The 27,461-nt window shown below is 50.8% G+C and overlaps 1 protein-coding gene across 1 annotated transcript; it reads left to right on the plus strand.

Annotated features, from left to right (window-relative positions):
• On the plus strand, window positions 1–27,461 carry LOC113423557 (uncharacterized). Its single transcript, XM_087947285.1, is given in 11 exon segments — window positions 1–128; window positions 6,456–6,848; window positions 9,319–9,445; window positions 10,388–10,504; window positions 12,345–12,451; window positions 15,073–15,186; window positions 19,715–19,785; window positions 20,510–20,742; window positions 21,472–22,357; window positions 22,576–22,586; window positions 25,337–27,461. Coding segments are annotated over 11 exon segments (3,045 nt in total). The 5' UTR covers window positions 1–86; the 3' UTR covers window positions 26,281–27,461.

Below are 27,461 nucleotides of genomic sequence, written 5' to 3' on the forward strand. Positions count from 1 at the left end.
CTCCCTCTCTCTCTCTCTCTCCGATCGCGTTGACTGCCTCCTCCCCGCCCCGCCCCGCCCTCCCTGGCAAGGCCGCGGCTCCACGCATGCGCGCTTGCCCGCCCCTCGCCGCTCTCCCGACGCCTCCGGTGGGTAAGCGGGACTCATTCCACCCCCCACCTCCCGCCGCCGCCGCCGCCGCCGCCGCTCCCCCTCCGCCCCTCGAGAGCGGCCTCTCCCGGAGTCGATACTGAGGGGGTGGAGCCTGTTTGGGAGAAGGGAGGGGCTGCGCTCCCCCTCCCTTCTCCTCACTGGGGAACAAAGGCCGGGCTTGAGTGGGGAGGGGGTCGTCCTTACGGGCAGGTAGGGGCCCCCTCGGCTGACCTTTGACCCCCGGGGAGACCCGCCCCTTCGGTCTGGGGGGTTCTGGCTCCCCCGAAATGGGGTTGGGGAGTCCCGAAGGCCTAGCGAGGCCTGGTTTGCCTTGGTTGGGGATGATGGGAGATGGAGTTCTGTGCCCCTCGAGTGGGGGACTCCTAAAGGCCTAGTGAGGCCTGGTTTGCCCTGGTTGGGGATGATGGGAGTTGGTGTTCTGGGTGGGAGGTGTCCTGAAGACCTAGCGAGGCTTGGTTTGCCTTGGTTGGGGGATGATGGGAGTTGTAGTTCTGGGACTCTCAAGTTGGGTCCCAAAGGCCTAGGTAGGCCTGGTCTGGTCCAATGGGGGATGATGGGTAGGCTAGTTCTAGCCCCTCGACGCAGGTAGGGGGGGCTTTCCGGCTCCCCTAAAAGTGGAGATAACAAGGCCTGGTTTGGCCTGTTGGGGGATGGTGGATATTGTAGTTCTGACCCAGAGGGAACCTCCCTCTCAATTGTAGTTGGTAGTGGTGGTCCTAAAGGCCTAGCAAGGCCTGCCCTGCCCCCATGGGGGAAGATGGGAATTGTAGTTCTGTCCCAGGGGGACCTTCCCCTAGACTTGGGGGGGGGAGGGCTGCTGGCTCCCCAAAACTGGGGGGGTGGGTAATCTTAAGGGCTTAGCAAGGCTTGGCCTGCCCTGGTTGGGGATGATGGGAGTTGGAGTTCTGGGCTGAAGGGAGGTTCTGAGGCTGTTCCCTATTCTGGCTGCTCTTCTCCTAGGGAAGAGGTGGCTGTGAGTTCTAGTGGTGCCTTAGGTAGAAAAGCCAGCTGGGTGATTTTGACCAAGTCATTAGGAGACAGGGAGTTCTAGTCTCCTGTTAAGTATAAAAGCTGGCTGGGTGACTTTGGGCCAATCACAGGGAGACAGGGAGTTCTAGTCCCGCCTTAGGCATGAAAGCCACCAGGCGACAGTGCATTCTAGTCCCGCCTTAGGCATGAAAGCCAACTGGGTGATTTTGAGCCAATCAGCAGGAGACAGGGAGTTCTAGTCCCGCCTCAGGCATGAAATTCATTTGGGTGACTTTGGGCCAATCACTAGGAGACTGGGAGTTCTAGTCCCACCTTAGGCCTGAAAGTCATCTGGGTAACTTTGGGCCAATCAGCAGGAGACTGGGAGTTCTAGTCCCACCTTAGGCATGAAAGCCAGTTGGGTGATTTTGAGCCAATCAGCAGGAGACAGGGAGTTCTAGTCCCGCCTCAGGCATGAAATTCATTTGGGTGACTTTGGGCCAATCACTGGGAGACAGGGAGTTCTAGTCCCTCCTTAGGCATGAAAGCCACCAGGCGACAGTGCATTCTAGTCCCGCCTCAGGCATGAAATTCATTTGGGTGACTTTGGGCCAATCACTAGGAGACTGGGAGCTTGTTCCACCTCAGAATGAAAGCCAACTGGGTGACTTTGGGCCAATCATCAGGAGACTTGGAGTTCTAGTCCCGCCTTAGGCCTGAAAGTCATCTGGGTAACTTTGGGCCAATCAGCAGGAGACTGGGAGTTCTAGTCCCACCTTAGGCCTGAAAGTCATCTGGGTAACTTTGGGCCAATCAGCAGGAGACTGGGAGTTCTAGTCCCGCCTTAGGCATGAAAGCCAGTTGGGTGATTTTGAGCCAATCAGCAGGAGACAGGGAGTTCTAGTCCCGCCTCAGGCATGAAATTCATTTGGGTGACTTTGGGCCAATCACTGGGAGACTGGGAGTTCTAGTCCCACCTTAGGCCTGAAAGTCATCTGGGTAACTTTGGGCCAATCAGCAGGAGACTGGGAGTTCTAGTCCCACCTTAGGCCTGAAAGCCATCTGGGTGATTTTGAGCCAATCAGCAGGAGACAGGGAGTTCTAGTCCCGCCTCAGGCATGAAATTCATTTGGGTGACTTTGGGCCAATCACTGGGAGACTGGGAGTTCTAGTCCCACCTTAGGCCTGAAAGTCATCTGGGTAACTTTGGGCCAATCAGCAGGAGACTGGGAGTTCTAGTCCCGCCTTAGGCATGAAAGCCAGCTGGGTGATTTTGAGCCAATCAGCAGGAGACAGGGAGTTCTAGTCCCGCCTCAGGCATGAAATTCATTTGGGTGACTTTGGGCCAATCACTGGGAGACAGGGAGTTCTAGTCCCTCCTTAGGCATGAAAGCCACCAGGCGACAGTGCATTCTAGTCCCGCCTCAGGCATGAAATTCATTTGGGTGACTTTGGGCCAATCACTAGGAGACTGGGAGCTTGTTCCACCTCAGAATGAAAGCCAACTGGGTGACTTTGGGCCAATCATCAGGAGACTTGGAGTTCTAGTCCCGCCTTAGGCCTGAAAGTCATCTGGGTAACTTTGGGCTAATCAGCAGGAGACTGGGAGTTCTAGGTCCCGCCCTAACCATGAAAGCCAGCTGGGTGGTTTTACACCAATCACCAGGTGATAGTGAGTTCTAGTCCCGCCTTAGGCCTGAAAGCCAGCTGGGCGACTTTGAGCCGGTTCCTCCCTCTCAACCCAGCCCACCTTGCAGGGTTGTCAGGCAAATAGGAGGAATATTAGACACGTGCTCACCCCCTTGCTTCCTCATCCTTACAGCGACCACGTCAACGTCACTCTTCGAGGACCTGGGTCAAGCCAGTCCAATAGGTGCCCTCAAACCGAGAGACGATGGATGTCTCATCTCTTCCTTTGTGGCAAACCGGTTGTGTAACAGAACATAGTTGTGGCATGGGACAGTGACAATGGTTAACACAATTTGGAGATTATTTTTTTTTGTCGCCATAAATTATTTGAGGTAAAATAACCAAAAAACCAACACAAAACAGGTGTTTTTCCTTCTAAACTTCAGTCTTTCTTACCCAACGGTCTGTAAACTTCACTTAAAAGTGGGAACCGAGAGTCCTCGACTTACAACCACGACGTAGCCCAACTCTCACGAAACAAGATGGGAAACAAGCTTCGCCCCCATTTTCACACCCGTCGTTCAGTGAACCACTGTGGTTGTTAAGTTAGCAAAAAACTCCTCTACCAAGACAGTGCCACAGTCATAAATAAGAATCGGTTGCCGCACGTGTGAATTTTGACCACGTGGCTGTGACAATGCTGCAACAGTCGTCAGTGTGAAAAACCGGTTCTTAAAGTCCCCTTTCTTTTCACTACCGTTCTAACTTCAAACAGTCATGAAACAAACGGTTGTAAGTCGAGGACTACCAACGTAGGAATAATAAAAAATGGACTTTTAGGAAGTGTCTCCCCCGAGGCTCTTGATATGAAAACCACAAGGGATGCCCCCAATTTCCGTCATTAAGTGAGCTTGGTCCCATTGGACGACTCGTGTTGCCCTCAGTCAGCAACTCGCTGCCGTCAATGGTTTCGTCATCTGGTTGTGAAATGAATCTGGTCACAAAAGGGGATCATGGGACCCCGGGAAGCTGTGACCGTCATAAATGCGAAGCAGTTGCCCCACATCCAACTTTGGAGTGCTGCAAAGGTCGTAACTGTGAAATGGGGCGATATGTCACCTTTTTTCAGGGCCGTGGTAGCTTGGAATGGTTGCTAAACAAACCATATCTCATTTCGTGCTTTTGTAGGTTTATGTTTTGTGGCACGGAGTTCAAATTATGTGTGTGTGTGTGTGTGTGTTTGCGATGTTGTACATCACAATGAAAAATTTTATCTTTGTGTTTCTGTTCCGGGGGAAATTAGGAAATTAAGAAATTCGGGTTAATTCCCATGAAATTGTGGCACTTTTATCCCTGGAAACTTTCTACCATTTGTCCAAAATGGTGTTGCCAATGGATGGCTGCTTTCGGCTCGGACAGGTTGTAGCGAACCGGTTGTTCCGACCATCAGCTGGCCCCTCCCTATGCTGCCCTCCCCCCCCCTCTCTCTCTCTGTATCTATCTCTCTCTATATATATACCACTGTCTCCCATCCATCCATCCATCCATCCATCCATCTACATATCTATCTTTCAATCTCTGTCTATCTTCTATCTATCCTATGTAATCTGGATGTTATTGGTGAAAATAACCGAAATGTGATTTTAAAAAATCCCTAAAGGACTTTAAAAAGAGCAAAGAAAATCTGCATACATTTAAATTTTTCCCCTTGGCACTCTAATAAACCTTATAATTTGCTTACAGTTATGCAATATTATTTTGTACCTTCCTGTTTGCAAATAAGGCCTTAGGGATATTATAGTATCAGGTGCTGGTTGTTTTTTCCACTTGGTTTTTATATGGTAGTATATATTAAAAATACACATCTCTGGGAAGAATGAATCGATCAGAATAGAGCTGGAAGGGATCTGGGAGGCCTTCTAGTCCAACCCCCTCCTCAAGCAGGAGACCCTTACAGAGTCAGAGAATAACAGAGTTGGAAGGGACCTCAGAGGTCTCCTAGTCCAGCCCCTTGCTCAGCAAGAGACCTTTACAAAATCATTAATAGAGTTCGGAGGGATCTTGGAGGTCTTGTAGCCTAACCCCCAGCTCAAGGAGACCGACGCCATTCAGAATAGGAGAATTGAAAGGAATCTTGGAGGTCTTCTAGTCTAACCCCCTCCTCAAGCAGGAGACCCTTACAGAATAAGAGAATAACAGTTGGAAGGGATCTTGGAGGTCCAACCCGAAGCAAGTCAAAACAATTCTACTTAATTTGGGGTCCTTGCTCTTCTCTGGGCTTGCTGATTTTCTTTCAGACCTTTCATGATCCAGCTAGGTGACATCATCAGTGGTCAAAGAGAGTGGCATTTGCGGAATGGAGGAGGAGGAGGAGGAAGAAGAAGACGGACTGTAGAGTCCTTGGTCCACTCTGAGCTTGGTGGTTTTCTTGCAGGTGTTTCATGACCCAACTAGGGAGCATCATCAGTGCTAGAAGGGAGGGAAGGTTTGTGGAGAGGAGAAGGAAGGTACCGAGAATTACAAGGGAGGGGGGTTGTGGAGAAGAGGTGGTGGTGAGGACTACAAGGGAGGAGGGTTTGGAGGAGGAGGAGGAGGGTGGATAGGAAGAGGGTAGAGGACTACAAGGGAGGAGGGTTTGGAGGAGGAGGGTGGATAGGACTACAAGGGAGGAGGGTTTGGAGGAGGAGGAGGAGGGTGGATAGGAGGAGGGTAGAGAGGACTACAAGGAGGAGGGTTTGGAGGAGGAGGAGGAGGAGAAGGGTGGATAGGAGGAGGGTAGAGGACTACAAGGGAGGAGGGTTTGGAGGAGGAGGAGGAGGAGAAGGGTGGATAGGAGGAGGGTAGAGGACTACAAGGGAGGAGGGTTTGGAGGAGGAGGAGGAGGGTGGATAGGACTACAAGGGAGGAGGGTTTGGAGGAGGAGGAGGAGGGTGGATAGGACTACAAGGGAGGAGGGTTTGGAGGAGGAGGAGGAGGGTGGATAGGAGGAGGGTATACAAGGGAGGAGGGTTTGGAGGAGGAGGAGGAGGATGGATAGGAGGAGGGTAGAGGACTACAAGGGAGGAGGGTTTGGAGGAGGAGGGTGGATAGGACTACAAGGGAGGAGGGTTTGGAGGAGGAGGAGGAGGGTGGATAGGAGGAGGGTAGAGAACTACAAGGGAGGAGGGTTTGGAGGAGGAGGAGGAGGGTGGATAGGAGGAGGGTAGAGGACTACAAGGGAGGGGTTTGTGAAGAGGGGGAGGGTAGAGGAGAAGGAGGAGGGGAGAGAGGATTACAAGGGAGTGTTTTTTGTAGGAGGAGGTGAGTGGTGAGGACTACAAGGGAGGGGGTTTGTGGAGAGGAGGAGGAGGGGAGAGAAGGAGGAGGAGGGTGGAGAGGACTACAAGGGAAGTGGGGTTTGCATAGAGGTAAAGGAGGATTGTGGGGGTCTTTGGTGCTCCTTGAGCTTGGTTGTTTTCTTGCAGACGTTTCATGACCCAACTAAGAAACGTCATCAGTGTTACGAAGCAGTGGAGTTTGTTCTTATTTTTTCATTTTTTTAAAAAAATGAACCAACTCCACTCCCTCTTAGACCTGGTGACATTCCCTAGTTGGGTCATGAAACGTCTATGGGGGAAAAAAACCCACCAAGCCCAGCCACAGTGACCGATGTTCTCTCCTTTTGATACCCCTTCAACGGCCTTTTCTCTCTTTCCTGAGGAAAGAATCCCCCCGGATCGCGCAATGGAGTCCCGCCCCAGGCCCCTCTTCTCCCTGAGCAGACTTTTGACCGGGAAGTCAAGCAAAACATGGCCGAGCTTTCGCTCTGGACCGTCGTGGCCGCCATCCAAGCGGTCGAGAGGAAAGTCGATGCGCACGCCAGCCGGCTGCTCAACCTGGAGCGCCGCGTGATGACCAACGAGAAGAAATACGTGGACTGCGAGAACGCCGTGGTGGACTTCGGCAACCAGATGGAGTGCAAGCTATCAGCCCTGGGCACCCTCATCCAGGAATATGGGCTGCTCCAGAGGAGGCTGGAGAACATGGAGAACCTCTTGAAGAACCAGAACTTCTGGATCCTCAGGCTTCCCCCGGGATCCAAGGGGGAGACGCCAAAGGTGGGAGGATTGGGAGGGGAATTGCTCGGTTTTCCTGGCAGGGGAGAGTTTGCAATGATGGGAGAACTTCTTAATTTGGAGGGGGTTAGAGGAGTTGAAAAGGGACGTGGCCGGCCAGTGGCTAAGACTCTGAGCTTGTCGATCAGAAAGTTCGGCATTTTGGTGGTTCGAATCCCCAGCACCATGCAACAGTAAGCTTCCATTCCTTGTCCCAGCTTCTACCAACCTAAGAGTTCAAAAGCGCATAAAAAAATGCAAGTAGGAAAATAGGGGCCTCTTTGGTGGGAGGATAACGGCGTTCCTCCGTGCGCCTTCGGCATTTAGTCCTGCCGGCCACATGACCACAGAGACGTCTTTGGACAGCATGGGCTCTTCTTCGGCCTTGTAACGGAGATGAGCACCGCCCCCTAGAGCTGGAAATGACTAGCACGGATGTGCGAGGTGAACCTTTACCTTTTTAAAGGAATTGAGATTGGGAGGGGGAGGTCCTTGGTGCTCCCTGAGCTTGGTGGTTTTCTTGCCGATGTCTCATGACCCAACTAGTTGACATCATCAGTGAAGTGAGTGTGAGGGTTACTCCCATTTGATATTTAGTACTTGCCTTGCCAGAGGTTATTTAAATCTGACTTGGAAGCCAGTTTTTTTAAAGATACCCAACTGCCTCCAGCAGAATTTAACAAAGCCTTAATCGTGGGCGTCCATTTGGACCCCAAAACAAAATGGCCTCTTTCCGTTTTCAGATTTCTGTGACAAAGCAAGCCCAGCCCCCCTCCTCCACATCGGCCTGGGCTGCTGTATATATAGGTCATGCTAAGCTAGGCTTCTTTTAAGCCTAGATTGTTGGAATAAGGTGGCCTAGAGGTGGAGCTCTCACCTCACAATCAGGAGTTTGATCCTAGGTAGAGGCAGATATTTCTCTCTCTGGGTACAATGAGAATAATATTTGCTGAACAAAACTCTGCACTGGTGACAGGAAGGGCATCCGGCCAGTAAACACTCTGTGAGCTCCATTCAGTTGCCCAGATTCCCCCCCAAGGAATTATGGGGTCGTTAAAGAAGATGATTGCTGGAATAAGCCACAGCTGGCTGGCTTAAACCCAAAATGCCAAGGTGTCAACCGAGAGTATCCGTTTTAATAGGCCAAACTTGCCCATTGTGTGACTCCCAAACTCCAAACACGTGTTAAGCTTTTTACACGTGACATGTCCCAGCAGCCATGTTCTAACTGGCGTTTCCAGTTGTGGAGCTTTTAAGGGTCATTCGAAAGGGCACAGAGGGGAGCAAAACGGCAGCCCCTCTGCTTACGGTGGCTTTTGTCCAATCCTGACAAGTTGTATTCAATCTGACAAGTTGTGTGTTTGAGATGTTGGCCGGTTTGGCGTTCAGTCTCATCCCATCATTGATCTTGAGTTGAGGTCTGCTCCATCTGAAATATTCCAGGAGCTTGTGAAGGTCACTGCTTAAGTAGACTTAGTGGCACCTGAGTATCTGAGGAACTTTTGCCTTCAAGGGATTGAGATTCCTCCATCTGATGAGACGTTCTCCTAAGTCTAGGTATCAGCAACCTGTGGCTCTAGAGCTGTATGCGGCTCTTTGGGCCCTCTACTCTGGCTCCCTGTTAGGTGATCCCACCACTGGCTGGTCCCGCCCCTCACCCTCCCCTCCCAGTCACTCCTCGCCTGGCCTGAGAAGGTAAAACACAAAAAAACAGAAATGAGAAGGAGGGAGGGAGGGAGGGAGGGAGGGAGAGACACACACATGCTGTCAACTGATAAAATACTTCTCTGGACTTTTTAGAGTTGCCAGCAGAAAGGGGGAAGCAGTGCGGCAGCTTGCAGATCGAAAGTGCATTCCATAAATGTTTTCAAAGATAGTAACTAGGCGACTGAAGTTTCTGCCGTGCAAAATGCAAACTGGAGAGCCTGATTGATGACTCTTGGCTATGGATGTGTCCCATTGGAGGATATTAATTATGATACACCCAGGGGGTGAGGGGAAAACCAGGGTCAAGGGGGACAATGAATTATGTGTCTCAGAGTTGGCTGCATCCAGGCAGTGCCAGACGTGTTAACTCCCAATAAATCCTTTGGAAGTTTTGCTCGAGACTCATGATTTAAATGAGATTAAGTGCCAGAATCCTGACACACACACATTTCCCACAGAAAACACCGGGAGCCACAAAACCTGGGTAGGCGTGGCAGATGGGGTCATGTGACTGGGTGAGATTGACATTGAGTCGGCCATGCCCCACCCAGGTTTTGTGGCTCCTGGTGTTTCCCGTGGGAAACAGGTCCAAATGGCTCTTTAAGGCTGAAGACCCCTGTTAGGTGTACTTCCTTTTAGTTGAGGTGGAGGAGATGGGCAACCTGTCCCTCCGCACAATGCCAATTTTTGGAGTCCGGGGTCATCCATCTGAGCACCAATAGCTCGTTCTAGAAGATCCAAACCCCATTAACCAATGTGCTTTCAGGTGCCCATGACTTTTGAGGACAACGCTGTCTACTTCTCAGAGCAGGAGTGGGGCAACCTGGAGGAATGGCAGAAGGAACTCTACAAGAACGTGATGAAGAGTAACTACGAGTCGCTGGTGTCCTTGGGTAAAAAACAAAATCAGCTTTTGCTCCTCGTGGGTTGTAAACATGAATCTTGGCTTCCTTGATTGAGGTATTGTCTAAATCAGAAATCTCCAACTTTGGCAAGTTTAAGACTTGCGGACTTCGGCTCATGGAATTCTAGGAGTTGAGGTCCGCAAGTAGCTAAGGTTGAAGAGCCCCCTGGTCCAGATGACGGCCTCCTTCCAGACTGGTCCCTAGAAGTCCCTCAGGAGAACATCTGGAGAACATTGCCGTGATTTCCAATCTGATGTGTCCAGTTCTGCTTTTAGTTTCATTTTGAAGCTCTATCCTGGGTTGTTACAGCTCTTCAACTCCCAAACTTGTTGAGAAAGTCATAATCAGGAGGACCTGTTGGGGAGGAAATGGAGCTTAATGTGAAGTTTGACAAACGAGAGGGTGGGATTGCCCATCAGAAATTATTTTAACATCTCGGCGTTTTTGCAATTGAATACAATTTGGAAATTGAATACAATTTGGAAATTGTAATTTTCGGCATCTCAGAGGAGGGATTTGTAAGACGATAGGAAGCAAGGGATGGGCTGATTCCTCCTTCTTGTGCCTGAACCACCTTCTCAGTTCCTATTGGATTTTCTTGTAGGGTTCGGTTTTTATTTTACAGCTAGTCCTCAAATTAACCACAGTTCATTGAGTGACCGTTCAAAGTTACAACATCCCTGAAAAAAAAAGGGACTTAGGAACCTGTTTCACACTTAACAATCATTGCAGGGTCTCCGTGATTGCGTGATCCAAATTTGGACCAATGGCCACATGATTCCCTTTTGTGACCAGAGAAAATGAAGTGCACTGTCACCATGTGCTTTACTGCTCAACTGTTTTTTATTGTTACGGGAAACAGGAAACTCAACTTAGATTTTTCATTCCGATCAAGCTTATCTTGCGAAGGATGTGGTTTTTTTCCAACAGACTATGCCATCGCTAAACCAGATCTTCTGTCCCGGATCGAACAAGGAGAACGTCCCTGCGCTGAGGAAGAGGAGGCAGCAACAACAGACAGAGTGATACCTTCGGAACCCAGCCCAGGTAAGATGGAAGGGGCTAGAATCAGGGGTCTCCAAACCTTGCAGCTTAGTGGACTTCAACTCCCAGAATTCCTTGGCCAGCCTCTCGGCTCAACCCAGCAAACGGTGCAAAACAGGAGGCAGGATTGTTAAGTCTGGGTAGTCCTCAGCGTCACGACCGGTTGCATAGCAACTGCAGAATGATGGCAGACTTGGCAAAGTATGCGAACAACCCGGTTTTGATGGTCAGTCATACATAGAATTGTATGCACGATTGCATTTTTGGCACTCAGCACCTGACCTGCAGTCCTGGGACCAAAATTTACAAGGCTTTTGCCCCAAACGGGCATCTACAGGCAGTTCTTAACTTATAACCCTTCATTTAGTGACTGTTCAAAGTTACAACGGCACTGGAAAAAGGGACGCACGACAATTTTTCACCCAACCGTCATCGCATCCCCGCCATCAAGAGATCAAAATTGGCAACTGACTCAATTTTATGATGGTTGCACTGTCCCGGGTGTCACGCAATCCCCTTTTGCGACCAAGAATGGGGAAGCCAGATTCTCTCAACAACTGCACGACTAACTTAATCAGTGCTTTTGAGTCATTTAACAACCGTGGCAAGAACGTTCGTAAAATGGGGCCAAGCTCACTTCATGTGCTTAGCCACAGAGGTTTTGGCCTGAATTGTGGCCCTAAGTTGAGGACTACCCATAAAAGAATACCTGCAGTGAGTTTTACGATCAAACGGCCTTGTTGGCTTTGAAGGAATGCAGGGAAGAGCAGGACGAGGCAGCCCCGAGCCCCTCTGGCTTGGGATGGCTTGCCAGCAGGGAGGCACAGGGGCAGGACGACCAAGAGAGAGCAAGCAGTGAAAATGAGGCGCAGCGGAGTTCAAGCATTGGACAAGGATCGCCCCCTCGTGATTCCTGAGCATGGAGAGTGGAGAGGAGACAGGAACAGCGTAGGCAGGGATGGGAGGCTGCTAGTGTAAGAACTGGTTCAGTGATCGCAGGCTTTATGCCCGCACGCACAGGAATAGCTTTCTAAGGACACTTACCTGCTACCGGAGCAAACCGGTTGGCGGCCAGCTGATCGAAGGGAGGGGTTCGCCTGAATGGGTTCCAACGGCGAGAATCCCACCCCTGAGTGGAGGCCAACCCAACGACTCCGGAGGAGAGTGCCCCCCTCCCCCCTCTTCACAAGACACACCTGGGGGCTGAGATTTAAGGAGGTGCTGCAGGGCGGGGCATTTGTCAGGAACAAACATGGAATTTGTAGAGTTGTGTGTGCGCCATTGGTGACATCTAGCATTTGGAGAACTGCTTGCTTGCTTCCTTGCTTTGTGGTTTCATTTCTTTTTTCCTTTGCCTTGCTGCACTTCTTGTTTTGTACTAGCAGTGTTCGCTGGACTGCGTGTAGCCAGAGGCTGGTGTGTGTGTGTGTGAGAGAGAGAGCTTTGCTCTGGGATTTGCACAGTGGTGTGGTATAACAACATTTGGTGAGCGCGCGTGCTCAGGGCTTAAAAAAAAGCCAATTTTTAACTCTTAATACTTACCTTCTACTGCAGCCCCAGTGAGTAAAACAGCCGAGGCTCTGCCGCGTGAATCAGGTGTGCTAAACAACCAGGAAATAAAACACAACAAAGAATAAGGGGGTGGGCAGGGCTAAACGTTCACTAGAACTGCTCGCTCGTGCAAACCGGTCGAAACCCACCACGGGATTTGCACAACATGGGAGCGTTGGGGGCCGGGGAGTTTAAGCATGAAAGGGAAGTTTGACCTCTCAGCTGGCTGGGTGCCCTTCGTGCCTTGTCCCGGCTCACCGTCACAACCTCTCTGTTACGTCATCCAACACAGAAATCCTGGTTTTTCGACCCTGCCTCTCCTCCCCAGCAGAAGAAGGGGTCACAGCCAAGAAGGGGAACAGGGAGAAGGACGGAGGGTCCCACAGGCATCCAGCGTCGGTAAGTGGCAGCTAACCGCGTTGGGAAAGTTGAGGTATTTTGCGGGGGGGGGGGGTCTGCAGGCCCAAAAAGGGGCTTTGTGCCAACAAGAATCTCGCCGAATGCCGAATAAAATCTTCCTTTCGGGTTTCCCTCGCTGATCAAGATTTTGCGATACATGGGAAAATTCTGGATGTGTGGGAGTGAAGGAAATGGTATAAGAAAGAAGGGATAATAAAATAATAAAAAGTCCCTTTTATAAGAAAGGGACGCAGTGGCTCAGAGGCTAAGACGCTGAGCTTGTCGATCGGAAAGGTCGGCAGTTTGGCTGTTCGAATCCCCAGTGCCACGTAACAGAGTGAGCTCCAGTTCCTTGTCCCAGCAGCTTCTGCCAACCTAGCAGTTCGAAAGCACATACAAAATGCAAGTAGAAAAATAGGGACCCCTTTGGTGGGAAGGGAACAGCGTTCCCTGCACCTTCGGCATTTAGTCCTGCCGGCCACATGACCACGGAGATGTCTTCGGACAGCGCTGGCTCCTCTTCGGCTTTGAAACAGAGATGAGCAGCGCCCCCTAGAGCTGGAAACGAAAGAAAACATGCTTTCCGTTTTAGAAAAACATTGAACACAAAATATATTACAATGCAGCTCGTCCTCGACTTACAACAGTTGGTTTAGAGACCGTTTGAAGTTACAGCAGCAGTAAAAAAAAGTGGCTTATGCTTGTTTTTCACTCTTAACGAACATTGCAGCACACCTCCGTGGTCCAGGCATCAAAATTCAGACGCTTGGCAACTGGTTCATATTGATGGCAGTCACAGTATGTCCCCATTTGCGACATTCTGACAATGGGGAAGCCAGATTCACTTAACGACTGTGTGACTAACTTAACAAATGCCGTTATTCGCTTTAACAGCCAGTGGCCAGAAAAGTCGTAAAAGGGGGCAAAACTCACTCAACCACTGTTTCACTTAGCAACATAATTTTTTGAGTTCAGTTGTAGTCGTAAGTTGAGGACTTACGGTAGTATGTAAGAGGTAGTATTCCTCTTACAACCATTCACTTTAATGTCTGTTCGAAGTTACAGCGGCATCCCAATTTTCACAATGTCAGAAAAACATGGAATACCAAATATATTGAAGTAGTTGAAGAAAGGCGGTTGAAGAAAGGCAGAGTCACAGCCGTTGGTTTAACGGCCGTTCAAAGTTACAAGGGGACTTGCGACCGTTTTCAGGCTTCCGACCACTGGAGCCTCCCCCATGGTCACGTGATCAAAATTCATCTACCACAGCTGCCAGGGTCTCCCGGGAAGCCCAATTTGCTTAACAGCTGTGGGACTAATGACATAAGACATAAGAATTTATTTTATTTGTCATTACACTCGCTAGCGGGTGCAATGAAATGAGGTGCTCTTCCACAGGGAGTCGGAAACCTTAAACACTAAAAGAGCCATTTGGACCGGGGGAACCACCAGAAGCCACAAAACCTGGGTCGGCGTGGCCAACTTGATGTCACTCACTCCCACCCAATCACATGACCCCTCCCTAGCCATGCCTACTCAGTCACAAAATCCTTCTCTCTCTCTCGCTCTCTCTCCCCTTCTCTCTTCCCCTCTGCCTATCTTCCTCCCTCCCTCTCTATCTCTCTCTCCTCTTTCTGTATCTCTCCCTCCCCTCTTCCTCTCTTCCCCTCTCTGTATCTCCCCCTTCCGCTCTTCTCTCTCTCTCTCCCCTTCTCTCTACTCCTCTTCCTATCTTCCTCCCTCTCTATCTCTCTCTCCTCTTTCTGTATCTCTCCCTCCCCTCTCCCTCTCTTCCCCTCTCTATATCTCCCCCTTCCGCTCTTCTCTCTCTCTCCCCTTCTCTCTACTCCTCTTCCTATCTTCCCCCTTTCTTTCCCTTGCTGTCTCTCTCTCCCTTTTTCTCCCTTTCTCTCTCCCCTCTCTTCCCACCTCTCTATCTTCCCCTCTTTCTGTATCTCTTTGTATCTCTGTGTCTCGTATCTCTCTGCCCCTCTCTCCCCCGTCTTTACCTGTCTCCCCTTCTCTCTGTATGACTCTCTCTCCCCCTCTCCCCATCTTCCCCCCTCCCCTCTTTCTGTATATCACTCTGTGTGTGTTTATATCTTTCCCTCTCTCTCTCCCCTCTCTCTCTGTTTCTCTCTCCGTGTGTCTCTCTCTCGCGGCTGGGCCAAGCCAGCTCTCTTGGGGCTCTTGGCTATTCCTTTTATTTCTTCTTTGGGCGACACTCCATCTACTCCCCCTCCTTCTCCGTTCATAACCCCCTGGCCAGCTGTGGCAGGGCCGGGAGGGTGCGCACAGGGAGGGAGACCCTCCTTAAGCGAGCAGCTGACCGCAATGACTACAGTGATTCACTTAACAAGTGTGGCATGGAAGGTCGTAAAAGCGGCGGGGGGGGCGAACTACCTGAAAAACTGTCTCGCTTAGCAAGGGAAAATGAGTTCACTTGCGGTCGTTCAGTTGTGGTTGTTTGGTAGTTAGAAAATCCGATTCCTGCTAAGGGAGGCTGCCGCGAAGAGCCTTGCTTTATTCTTGGGATGCGCGCAAGGATGCGGGTGCTCGGCAGGATGAGGTGGATGATCCCAAACCAAATGACGAGTGTCGCCTTCTCTTTGGTCGAACAGATGACGAAGTTGCCCAGACGTCCTTCAGGTCTCAAGGGAAGCGAGATCTGGAGAGGACCATGGAGGCCCCAGACATCTCGGACAAAGGCGAGCTTCACGTCCCGCCAACCATGGGTGAGTTTCTCGCTGGACGGAACCACGATTGTTTTTCATGTCCAGGGATGCAAGAACACCGAGGACAGCTCAAATCCTGCCTGCCTTTCATTTTGTGCCCCTATATTTCACCCCCACCCCGTCGCCGGGCTCGAACCACTAGAGGGTTCCCAGGCTAAAACTGAGACCCGTTGGCTGTCATTCGAACTCTGAAAAAAACCTCCCTTTAGGCGGGCGGGCACGCTCCTGAATGCAGGCAGTCCTCGACTTACGACCATTCGTTTTTGTGACCGAAGTTTTGACAGCCTTGAAACACGTGACTTGCAACTAGTTTTTCCACATTCAACGACGGTCGCAGCCTCCCTGGGGCGATGGGATTGCAATTCAGATGCTTGGCCAAGGGTTCCTATTTATGACGGGTTGTAGCGTCCTGGCTGGGGATCATGTGGTCCCTCTTTTGCGATCTTCTGACCAGCCAGATGCCAGAGTCACTTAAGAATCATGTTCCTGCCTACAGTGCCACAGGGGTTTGAACACAGTACTCCAGGCTACTTCTGCTGATCACCGTCTGCCAGGAGTTTGGCAGTTCGGATCTCACTAGGCTCAAGGTTGACTCAGCCTTCCCTCCTTCTGAGGTGGGTAAAATGAGGACTCAGATTGTTGGGGACAAGAGGCTGGCTCTGTAAACCACTTAGAGAGGGCTGTAAAAGCACCGTGAAGCGATATATCAGTCTAAGTGCTATTGCTAAGTGCTTTTTGGTGCTAAAAGGGATGCGGTTTGAATCCCTAGCCGCGTAATGGAGTGAGCTCCCATTACCTTGTCCCAGCTTCTACCAACGAGCAGTTTGAAAGCATGTCAAAATGCAAGCAGAAAAATAGGGACCCCTTTGGTGGGAAGGGAACAGCGTCCGTGCGCCTTCAGCGTTTAGTCCTGCCGGCCACATGACCACGGAGACGTCTTCGGACAGCGCTGGCTCTTCGGCTTTGTAACGGCGATGAGCAGCGCCCCCTAGAGCTGGAAACGACTAGCACGTATGTGTGAGGGGAACCTTCATTGCCACCTGGACTCCTGCAGGGATTCACTGAACAATGGTGGCAAGAACAGTCATAAAATGGGATGTAAACCCCACCCTGCCCTTAGGCTCCATTGTGGTCGTACGTCGAGGACTACCTGTATTCCACTCAGCTGCTGGGCATAGGGCGGGGCTGCATCTCCTCACACACCCCCAATCTGGGGGTGGCCTGGGGGTCTGATTATTGATGCTTTGAGGCTAGCTGCAGTTTTCCTCTTTCCAGCCGGCAGATTTTCCTCTTAGGTTGTCACCGTTGAACTTCTTCCTTCCAGGTTGTCCATCCGCCCGTCTGTCCGTCTGCTGTGGAGAGTGGTCTCTGGGGCTTAAGGCAGAGGGCAGTCGTTCTTTCTGCTGCTTTGTAGGCCATTTCCCACCCCTCAAGGAGCTCTCCCCCCCCCCATCCTGACCCCCCCATCTCCTGACCATCTTCTATCTAGACCAAAGACTCGGGAGGCGAGAATCCTTTGGCCTGGTTGCGTCCCCGTCCTTGGTGTGTCTGTCTGTCTCTGTGGTCCGTTGCCGGCTTTTTCCTCTTTCATGTGAATTCGTGGGAGCAAGCTCGGGTTGCGCTAGTTTCCTCTGGATATAGGGAGTCCTTGACTTAACAACCATCCATTTAGTGACCGCTCAAAAAAAAAAAGTGACTTACGAAAGTCCTTTCATTTACAACCATCACAGCATCCTCTCGGTCGTGTGATCAATATTCAAGCATGTATTTGCGACGGTTGTAGCATCCCGTGGGGTGGGGGGAGGGGTTTGTCTCAGAATTGCCTATTTGCGACCTTGCCAGCTGGCTTCTGAACAGGAAATGGGGGAAGTCAGATTTGCTTAATAACCGCATGGCCTGCTTAACAACTGCAGTGATTTGTTTGACAACTACGGCCCAAAAGGTCTTAAAACCATTTTGCTTAGCAGCTGAAATTCTGGTCCCAATTGGACTCATAAGTCGAGGCGTCCCTGCACAGGCTAAAACTTTCTGGGTGCTCTTTTCCCGGCGGTCGCTCCTGGGATGCCCATCGCGATGTTTAGAACTCGTGTCCAGAGGTGTGGCCATCTCCCTAACCAAGGGGTCTCCCAACCCTCGGGTCACGGCCCACTGCTGGGATACGGTCTGTTTAGAACTGGGCCGCACAGGCGGCAGGCAAGCGCATGCACGCGTACGAAGCTCTTTCAAGCGAGCGGCAGCCACCGCTTGATCTCGCCTGCCAAGCTCCCCCTTGCCCAAGTGCAAGCGCCGGAGGCTCCCTTTGCTTGAGCAGCAGTTGCGAGTGCTGACCACTGGCTCAAATGTAACTGCGTGCCCACACCTTTAACTCACAAGGAACTATTCCCCACTGGGCCGTCAAGGTTGGGGAACGATGCCCCTAACCCTCAAGAGGCACAACAGATGGTGATGATTCAGTTACCTTGGAAGCTTTAGTGTTGATGGGCAGTCCAAAGCAAAGAGGGTGGACTTACTTTCACATTATGCCCAGAGTGTATTTACCTTCCTCCCCCCCCCCGAGACCAGGTGAGGACGGAGGAAGGAGTGGGTCTGCGTTCCCAAGAACAAGCTAGTAAAAGGCAATCTTGTTATCCGGGTTTAAGTTGGGTGCAAAAAAAACCCGGAACGATGCCATGAGACAGTCCAAGCTGCTTGTTGATTGCTGCTTGCCTTTTGACAAGAATCTTGCCAGACTGACCGCATTCACGTGGGGAGAGGCAGAGAGAGGCTTCGGTAGTCTTCCTCTACTCTAGCTGAAGATTCTCCCTCCCGCTCCGGATCCCCCCCTCCCCCATTGTCTTCATTCAATCCTTTAAATTTCATGGAAGAAACTGAAGCCTCTTGGAGTTCACATCCGTCGTCAGGAGTTGGCCACATTCGCTTTCTGACTTAAGGGTGAATTTCTGCCACTCCTTGCTACCCCGCGGCCCCTTGCCTTGGGCTGAGCTATTTTTGATGTGGTTTTGCTGCTCAGATGCTGTGGTTGAGGGGGAGTCCCTTGTCTTCGGCTGCTATGGCTACCTGTGGAGAAGAGAGCCTAGATTTGGGTCCAGTGGTCCCTGAATATTTTCCACTGGTTGAGCCAACGTGAGTATGGGGTTTCCCCACTCAGACCCCACAAGTGTTCCTTTGCCTGTCGTTTTCTCTCCTCTGACATCTTGTGAAGCTTCCTTGTAAAATATAAACCCTGATCTGTTGGGCCCAGGATGAGTCACGCAGCTGTATCCTAATCTATTAAATCTTTAAATATAAGTGAAAGAGCACCCATGCATCATCACAAAATCCCCAGAACTGTCAAGCCTACAAACTTGTAATTTGGTACATATGTTCCTCTTGGCTTCTAGGGGCTCACTAAAAAATGATTTTTCGAAATGACCATCGGAGCATATAATATTTCATTAGTATTTCTTCTACAGCAATTAACACGCTCTGATGCTAAGGAGTTCTACTTCCCCTCCCCACTGGAAAAGAAATCTCTTCCAAATGCAAAACACAAGCAGAGGAGAGGAGTTTCAGTTTTAGTTTCACAGCACCAAGCAGCTTTAGTCCAGAATAGTTGAGCTAAGCCACGCCCAGGCTCCTTGCTGTCTCCTTGCTCACACAGCCAATACTGTTTCAGTTTCCAAACAGCCCTCAACACTCACACACACTGACAGGACGCTAAGCCAGATGAATACTAATGGATGCTGGTAGGCAGAGGCAGAATCCCCCCCCCTTATTTTCCTCCCAAAAAACTAAGCCTGACCACATAGTTTTGTAGCAAAGCATGGGTATCGAGCTAGTTTGACATTATTTATTAAATAAATAGAGAGTCGAGTGACTCTCACGATAATTACAGCCAAAATGAAACCATAAATGCATTCAGATGGCTTTGTCCCAGCCTGCTAAGCCAGGGGTTCCCAATCCTCAGGCTGTGGCGCACTACCAGGCTGTGGTTTGTTTGGAACTGGGCCACATGAGTGGCTGGTTGGCATGCACGCAGCTCGACTTGCGCGAGTGGCCGGCCGATGCAGGCGCATGTAGCTTGACTCCTGTGAGCAGACACAGGAGGTTTCTCCTGAAACCATAAAGGTTGAGGACCACTGCGCTAAGCCACCCTCCCCATTCGATTTGGGGTGGGGGCAACCGATCCCTGGGATGGAGACCCCGAACGCAGGTTCATCTTGGGAGCAGGGACATTTGGGCGTGTCCTCAGGGCAGAGCAAGCGGGAGTTGATGGCCCCGGAGGGTGGCAGGGGCCAGAGGCAAGGATGGCCGAAGAGGCTCCAAGGTGGAGATTTCGGAGACTGGGCAAGGCTGGTTTAGAGCCCACCTGGACCTGGGCTGGGAGGAGCAGGTCAAGGAGTTGCTGAGAGAGCAAAGAACTTCATGTAAGGAGAAAGCTAATCCCCTTTCGGACGTTTCCCCCCAGGTGCCTTGGGATGGGGGGCAGAGGACGGCCACGTTGCTTCTCTCCCTTTCATCTTCCCCTATTTGAGACTTTCTAAAACAGGCTTACTTGCTTGCCCTCTTCTCTGGGAACACAGTCACGTTCCCAGACCGGGTGGGGTACGATGATCCAGGGTGAGGTGACAGACAGTGATGCCAACGATGTGCCCATAAAGTGAATCCTTTATGAATTACAAGTACCTCGACTTATAACCCTAGCGGTGTTTAGTGGAGAGCCTCAGTCCTCCACGTCAGGGTTATTCCAGAAATGTCATTTTTCCAAAAGGCAACTTGACTTTCTGGAGGTTTTTTTGTTTTTGTTTTAATCCCTTGAAAGCCTTTCGCTTCTCATCCCAGAAGATTCTTGAGGGTTGAACCAAAGAAGGAAGTGAAGTTCAGCGAAATGAAGAAGCTTCTGGGATGAGAAGCAAAAGTTTTAAAGGAAAGAAAGCAAGAAAGTCCAGTTGTGGCCTTTATATCTGTCATATAATATATGCGGGGATATGCATTATGTATTTATTTATTTTGTCATGTTTAGGTTGTGTATGCTGGAGGTGGTGACCCTTTGAGAGCTGTGTGCAACGAAATTTCATTTTAATGTATGCCAGTTCAGGTACATTTAAAGTGGCAATAAAGTTTGTTAGCTCAGCTGATTCACGTGGCCGAGCAGGTTGCCGCGCCTCAGCTGAGCTAAAAAACAGCTCACCTCACTAGCGTTGATACAGAGCCTGGTGTTCAAGTCCTGCGGTTTTCAAGTCTGTGCACAAAGCGAAGCGCGCTCCCATGATGGAACTGGTAGGAACTGCTTCCCACCCAATGTAGTTCTACACCCTCCTCTTCCCCAGTTTATCTTTTGACAATCTCTGGAGCTCCGTTGCTCAGGTCAGGGATGGAGGACAGGCTGCTCCACGGCTGGGCCGTGTGGTGTGATCCAGGAAGCGGCCTCCACAGGGAAGTGGATTGGGAGTGATCCGAAAATGCGGCTGCTTCTGAAAACGCGCCTTGCGGCCCAGGAACAGAGTGGTTCGCTTTGCTTCGCGAATCGTAGCTCCGGAGATCATCGAAAGTTAAGTGGACAACGGCTGACTCATGGTGAGGAGTAGGGTGTAGAGTACCCTAAGGTGGGATTCCCCTGCAAGGACCCAGAGGGGTGGGAAATGTAGCATGGGGTTCCTCCAGCTGTAGAAGTCCTTGGTAGGCCTGGAGCAGGCCTGTGCTAGAGCTCCCAAGGCACCTACCACGTGCTCGGCTTAGCAAATCACATGGTTGTTTCATGGCAAGCAGGGTCATCTATGAGGCGATCACGTGGGTGCTTCACTTAACGTCCATCATGCAGGATCTATTACGATCGCAAGTTGAGGACTACCTGTCTATCCAACAGTTTTTGAAAAGCAAAACTCTCAACACTAAAGGGAGCTTTGGGAATGGTTGGCTGAAATTGACTCCCTGCTGGGTTATTTTGGCGTGAGCAATCGTTCAGAATTCAACACAGCAGGGTGCACCCGCGCCCCCCAGAATTGGCTCCCATTCTTGAAAGGGCTACTTCGGTTCCCTCCCATCGTGCAGAGCCAGAACTGGCTGCATTTCCTTTGTGCAGAAGGAAAGCAAACCAGGCTCGCTGCAGGGCAGGGAATTGGCTGGGTTCCTTCGTGTAGCATGTGGGCAGGCGGTGCTGCAGCGAGGTTGGAACGCAGGAGGGTCTTTCAGCCGTGCACAAAGAGGGTCCTCCTTAGCCCGTTGACCAGGGCAGCCCGCTGGGTGGATAAGGCCGTGTCCGTTGGGAGAAGCATGCCCCATGACCTTTTCTTTCAATCCCCCCAGATGACGGGCTGGCCTTCAAAGCCGAGGTGCTCCAAGCTCAGCGAGCGCTGTGTGAAAGCTTGGGGCTCAAGTGCACGGACGAGACGCTCCTCCACGCTCACCCGCAAGCAGCCTCCGTCGGCAGCCGGTACTTTGTACAACAACGAAGACACACCGAGAATCCCGGGCAGGAAGAAGAGGCTTTGGCCGGAGAAGGCAGCTTCGACGGTCCTGACGCCCCGACAGATTCATGTGACCGCCCGGAGGACAAAATGTTCGTCTGCCCTGACTGCGGGAAACGTTTCCGCCTTTACAAGAGCCTCGTGTGCCACCAGAAAAGCCATGCTGCAGCACCGGCGGCCTGCGAAAAGAGCTTCACCTACAAGCAGCAGTTCACCCTGCACCAGCACATCCACACCGGGGCGGAGGGTATACCTCGGTGGCCTGTGAGGAGACCTTTAAGCAAAGCCATAATTTGAAGCCCCTTCCTCGGGGCCGGGAGCAGACAAACCGTACGGGGCGCCAAGTGCATGAAGACTTTCAATGTCAAATCATCCTATCGGCAGCACCCCAAGAGTCATGGGCGTGAGCGACCGTACCGCTGCAGCCGGTGCCCGGAGAGTTTCTCCCAAAAGAAAAGCCTTGTCACGCACCAGCGGCTCCACTCTGGGCGTGGCGGCAGCTCCTTGGCCTGCCTCTATTGCGGCAAGAACTTCAGCCATCCCTCAGACCTGGTCCGGCACCAGCGCATCCACACCGGAGAGAGGCCCTACCGTTGTGACGAGTGCGATAAAAGCTTCACCCAGAAGCAACATCTTCTCCAGCACCAGAAAATCCACCTGCGTGAGCAGAACAGGCTGATGGGTACAGCTGTCCGGGAAGCCCTGTTGGACGCCATCTTCATTTAGTCCAGTCCTGCGAGGACGCCAGGCTACCTCAAAAAGGCATGTCCTGGACGGACTCCCCCTCTCTAGCCTGGAGTTCAGATTCCCAGACGTTGGCGCTCCATCGTAGCAAGGACATTTTTGTACGGGGTTTCTAGCTAATGCTTCCGAATGGCAAAAGCTAACAAAAAGGGGTAGTAGCCAAGGACTTCCAGGATTGCCGTTTCGGTCTTCTTTGCAGTGTACAATACTGTAGGTATTGTGTTTTCCCCTAACCACAAGGTCTCCAGGTCAAAGTCCTGGAGACGTGGGGACTGTACAGAGGCGATCTCTCGGTTCGCTGTTGGGTGAACTCAAATGGGTCTGAGCAGGACACATTTTTTTTAAACGTATATTTTCTGGATTTCTTTTTTTTCTTTGTTGTTCTGTGGAAACTGAGAAATAAACTAGAGATGTGAAGAAATGGCTTTGTGTATGGCTCTTGTTTCCCCCCCCCCCCCGACTGTGAATCAGAGTTGGGGGGGGCATGTGTGTTAATTTTTTTGATTATGTAAACATACCTAGATGAACAGGAGCATCTTATCATCATCATCATCATCATCATAATTTAATGCCCCCCCCCATCCTTTGCAGGGTGGAGTCTGGGCAACTGAATGGAGCTAGTAAAGTGGTTAATGGCTGGATGCCCTTCCTGTCGCCGGAGTTTTGTTCAGCAGATATATTCTCATTGTGCCCAGAGAGAGAAATATCTGCCTCTACTTAGGATTGAACTTGCAGCCCCCTGATTGTGAGGGCGAGAGCTCCACCCTATAGGCCACTGTACCACTTGAACAGGAGCATCTTATAACTACCCTAGGATCCTTTTCCAAAATAAACGAAGCGCTTTATTCTCTAAACACTTAAAAAACCAACTCCTGATAGATGTATTTAAAACAAATTGAAACAATTTAAGGAAAACTGTCCTTTTGGGGGGGGGGGGCGGGATAGGGGGGGAAATGGCTTAAATTAAGCCATAATGTGACAGTCATAAAGTAACATTATTTTTCCTACTGATGTTTTCAGCCTGGCAAATTTGGAAATGGTTTGGTCTGAAAGGTTTAGGGCGTTGTACAAACCAGTTATTCTGGCTTGTCCCTCTCAGAGGAAGCTAGAGTCCTGGTTGCATTACTGGCTAAACAAGCCATACATTCTTTCCTTGGCTCCCCAAATTGCTGGGATCTGCTAGTTCAGGGGTCTGCAACCTGTGGCTCCGGAGCCACATGCGGCTCTTTCCCCCTCTGCTGCAGCTCCCTGTTGGCTGATCCTACCACTGGCTGGCCCCTCCCCTCCCCGTCACTTCTCGCCTGGCCTGGCCTGGCCTGGCCTCCATATTCCAAAGCAGGAGGTGACTGGGTGGGAGTGAGTGACGGTTGAGTTGGCCACGCCCACCCAGTCACACCGGTTGTTAAATTATTGGCTCCCGGTGTTTCTTCTCTGTGGGAAACGGGTCCAAATGGCTCTTTTGAGAGTTTAAGGTTGCAGCCCCCTGTGGTAGTTAAAACCCAAACTAGCGAGCAGAGCCACATGCGAGTTGCAGCGTGACTCCAGCCAGTGAAATAATTGCAAATTGTGTATTTTGAATGAACCTTTTGATTTGCTGAAAAATCTTTGCGTCCATCGTTTTCAAAAGGCCAAAGTGGGACCTTAAATGCCTATGTTGTATCCACCAAAATTGGTGCTCCTTTAACTTTCTGGTGTCCTTCAATGTTGGTTCTGGAGGATGGGAGACAAACTCGGAAACAATATAAGCTCCGAGTGCCCCACTTGCTTGGGGGTTTCCTTGCAGACATTTCATGACCTACGTAGGGAACAACATCAGTGCTTGAAGGAAGGAGGGTGTTGGTTAGGAGGAGGAGGGCAATGATGACTATGGGGTCCTCGATCCTCTCTGAGTTTGGGTGTTTTGTGGCAGACGTTTCACGACCCTACTAGGTAACAGCATCAGTGTTAGAAGCCTAACATAAGTCTTCTGACATTGTTGATGTTACTTATTTGGGTCATAAAACGTCTGCAAGAAAACCACCAAACCAGAGATCACCTAGGATTGTTCGATCTGGATTTATTTCCTCACCATCTTTTGCCTTTTCCTTTTTTGTATTGTTACATGTTTTCAAACGTTCCAAGTGTTTTTTGTAACAATTTGTAAACCGCTCGGAGTTGGGCGGCCTGTAAATGTAATAAATTATTATTGTGGTCCTCAAACGAGCTGTCCTAGTCTGAGGATATTCATCCAGCGGTCCTCGTGCGCCACCATCCATAAAAGTCAAGCACAAGATCCTAAGTTCCTTGTAAAATTGGGAAGGCCTTTTCACTTGTGTTTGCTGGGCGTGATCTACATTCAGCCTTGTAGTATCCGGGTCTTGTATATTCGAGAGCGCTATTTTCCAAAAAACACCCCCTAAATCCTTCGCTCAGAATCCTCTAATGTGGAATTAAATGCCTGCCTGTTTTTTTTTTTGTTTGTTTGTTTTTTCATTCACCCCAATTCTTCTCTTTGGTCTTTTCCATTTTCACTGCAGAGTTTTGGGTTTTGTTGAGTCCCTTGACGTCATATCTCAGTAAAGGATTGTTGATGGTTCCCCAGCATTGTTTCTCAGGAACTTGTAAGTTGTGTGGATTTCAACTCCCAGAATTCCCTGACTAGGCATGCTAGGAAATTCCGGGAGCTGCACGCCACACATTTGAAAGTTGTTGAGATTGAGAAAGGCCGATTGATGTGAATTGTTAAATAAACAAAGCATTTTTTTAAAGAAGATGGTAGGGTTCGGGGCAGTCTTTCTCAACCCTGGCAATTTCAAGATGGGTGGACTTCCAGCTGGGGAATTCTGGGAGTTGAAGTCCACCCGTCTTGAAGTTGCCAAGGTTGAGAAAGACTGGTTTGGGTGTGTGTGCTGTGCATTCCTATGTGTGGTGGGACTAAACCATGACGAATGTTGGGTTTATGCTGTCCTTATTTCCTGCAGCCCTCGCAACAAACCACATCTTAATCAAAACGGAGCCAGACGACGACTCTGCAGCCCATGAGACCTGGATGATGGCGGGAGAGACATTTGTGGAAAGAATTATAAAGAAAGAAGAGGACTTCGATTCCTGTATGTGGCCAAGGGACTCTCCAGGGGAGACAGCCGACTACGAGGGCAGTCCGGCGGAAGAAGCAGCTGCTCATGTCCGCCGGCAGTGTCAGATTGGCCGCCAAGAGCGCCCACAAAGTTACAGAAGTCTCACCCCTTCGGGGCGAAATCTCTCCTTGCCACTCGTGAATGGGAGCCCTCTGATGTCACCTCAAGAGACAGGGCAGCCATCTGCCGGTCCGCCGGGAGAGAAGCTGTGGGCTTGTCCGCTGTGCCACCAACGCTTCCGACTCCACGTCCACCTGCTGCTCCATCAGAACACCCACCGGGAAGCGCCTGCCGAGCCTGTGCCGAAGGACCCACTGGGCTGCCCCTACTGTCCCCGGCGTTTCGGCCGCTCAGATCACCTGCTACGTCACCAGATGAGCCACACGGGCGCCCGGCCTCATCAATGCCCGGCATGCGAGAAGAGCTTTACAGACAAAAGCAAGCTGACCAATCACTTCCGGACCCACACGGGAGAACGCCCCTTCCACTGCACAGACTGCGGGAAGCACTTCGTCCGGCGGCACCACCTGGCCAAGCACCAGCGCACCCACACAAGGGAGCGGCCCCACCAGTGCCCGCTCTGCCCGAAGAGCTTCATGCAGAAGCACCACCTGCAGAAACACCTCCGCACCCACACAGGGGAGAAGCCCTACAAGTGCGGCCTGTGCCCCAAGGCTTTCGCCTGCAAGCAGCGCCTGCTGCAGCACAGCTGCACCTTGCCTCCGGTGCCCCCCGCTGAAACCGCCGGGCGGCCCTTGGCCCTCCTGAAAGGGACGCCCGCTTCCTGACCCACTGACGCAACCGGGACTTCGCCCCACCTCACCCCCTTTGCTGGGGCCATTGTAGTTCCGCTTGACCGTCATTCAGATACAGAAATTCAACTCTCCAGGTGCCATGTAGCTTCCCTTCTTTGTGGATTATGTTTCTAGGGAAGTCAGGCTGGCGAAGATTCTGTTCGGTTGGACAGAAAAACAAACAAACACTGATCATCCCTTGAAGGTCCCGAATCAGGCTTTGATCAGCCCTGGAAGGTCCTCTATCACCCTTTGATCAATTATTGACAATCCTGAGTCAGCCTTTGATCGGAAGGTCCTTAAGCGTTGGGTCAAATGTGGTTGACCAATCACCTTCATCTTCATTCAGTCTGTGGCCAACTCTGCGTTTCATTGTTTAAGAAGGTCCCAAAAGGAGGTGGACCTGGAAGTGAACAGGGCAGAGGCTGCTGTTTTTTGAAGGCTTCCTTGGAGGCTCATCGTCGTGAAGATGTGACTATTAGATCAAGAAAGGAATTCCCTGGTTGTCGTGGACTCTGTTTTGGCTTCCCCCAGGCAGATCCTGGGCCTGTCTGCTCGGAAACCCAAGTTTGAGAAGTGGAATGGCTTGCCCCAGAACTTGTGGATGCTCTATCAATGGAGTTTTCCAAGAAGAGACTAGACCTCCATTTGTCCAGAATGGGACAGTGTGTCCTGCTCAAGCAGAGGTTTGGAGTAGAAGACCTCTGCGGTCCCTTCTGACTCTCGTTATTCTGCAATTCCCAAGTAAACAGAACAAGACAGGATTTTGATCGGATCACCATTGGACTTCCTGAATTCTCTGCAGCTTTCCCACCCCTCTTTATTTCAAGGCCCAAAGATGCCGTTTGTGTCTCAGCTGCTTGCGTCGCCTCCGAGACCTTGTGTGGGAACTTGGTTGTTGGGATGGGGAGAGACACAGAAAGGAGCCGAGGAGGAGCCAAAGTGTGACTAGGATTATGTTGGTTTTTTTCCATTATGCTCAATTTCTATGCTGTTTTATAAGCGCTGTTGTAACTCTCGGAGGAAAACTTCCCCAAAAAGCTGAAACTTGGGGATGGGTGGCCGAAAGAAAAGTGTTCTTTGCTTTTTTTTTTTCCTTCTTTTTCTTTTTTAATTTGTGTAAAGTCTCTGTTTTCCGTGCTTCCTCTTTTCCCTTGATTAAAAAGTTAAGATGA

The sequence above is a fragment of the Notechis scutatus genome, chromosome Z (genome assembly GCF_049901735.1).
Source record: "Notechis scutatus isolate UNSWTSFEM ecotype Mainland chromosome Z, rNotScu1.2, whole genome shotgun sequence".
Taxonomy (NCBI): Eukaryota; Metazoa; Chordata; class Lepidosauria; order Squamata; family Elapidae; genus Notechis; species Notechis scutatus.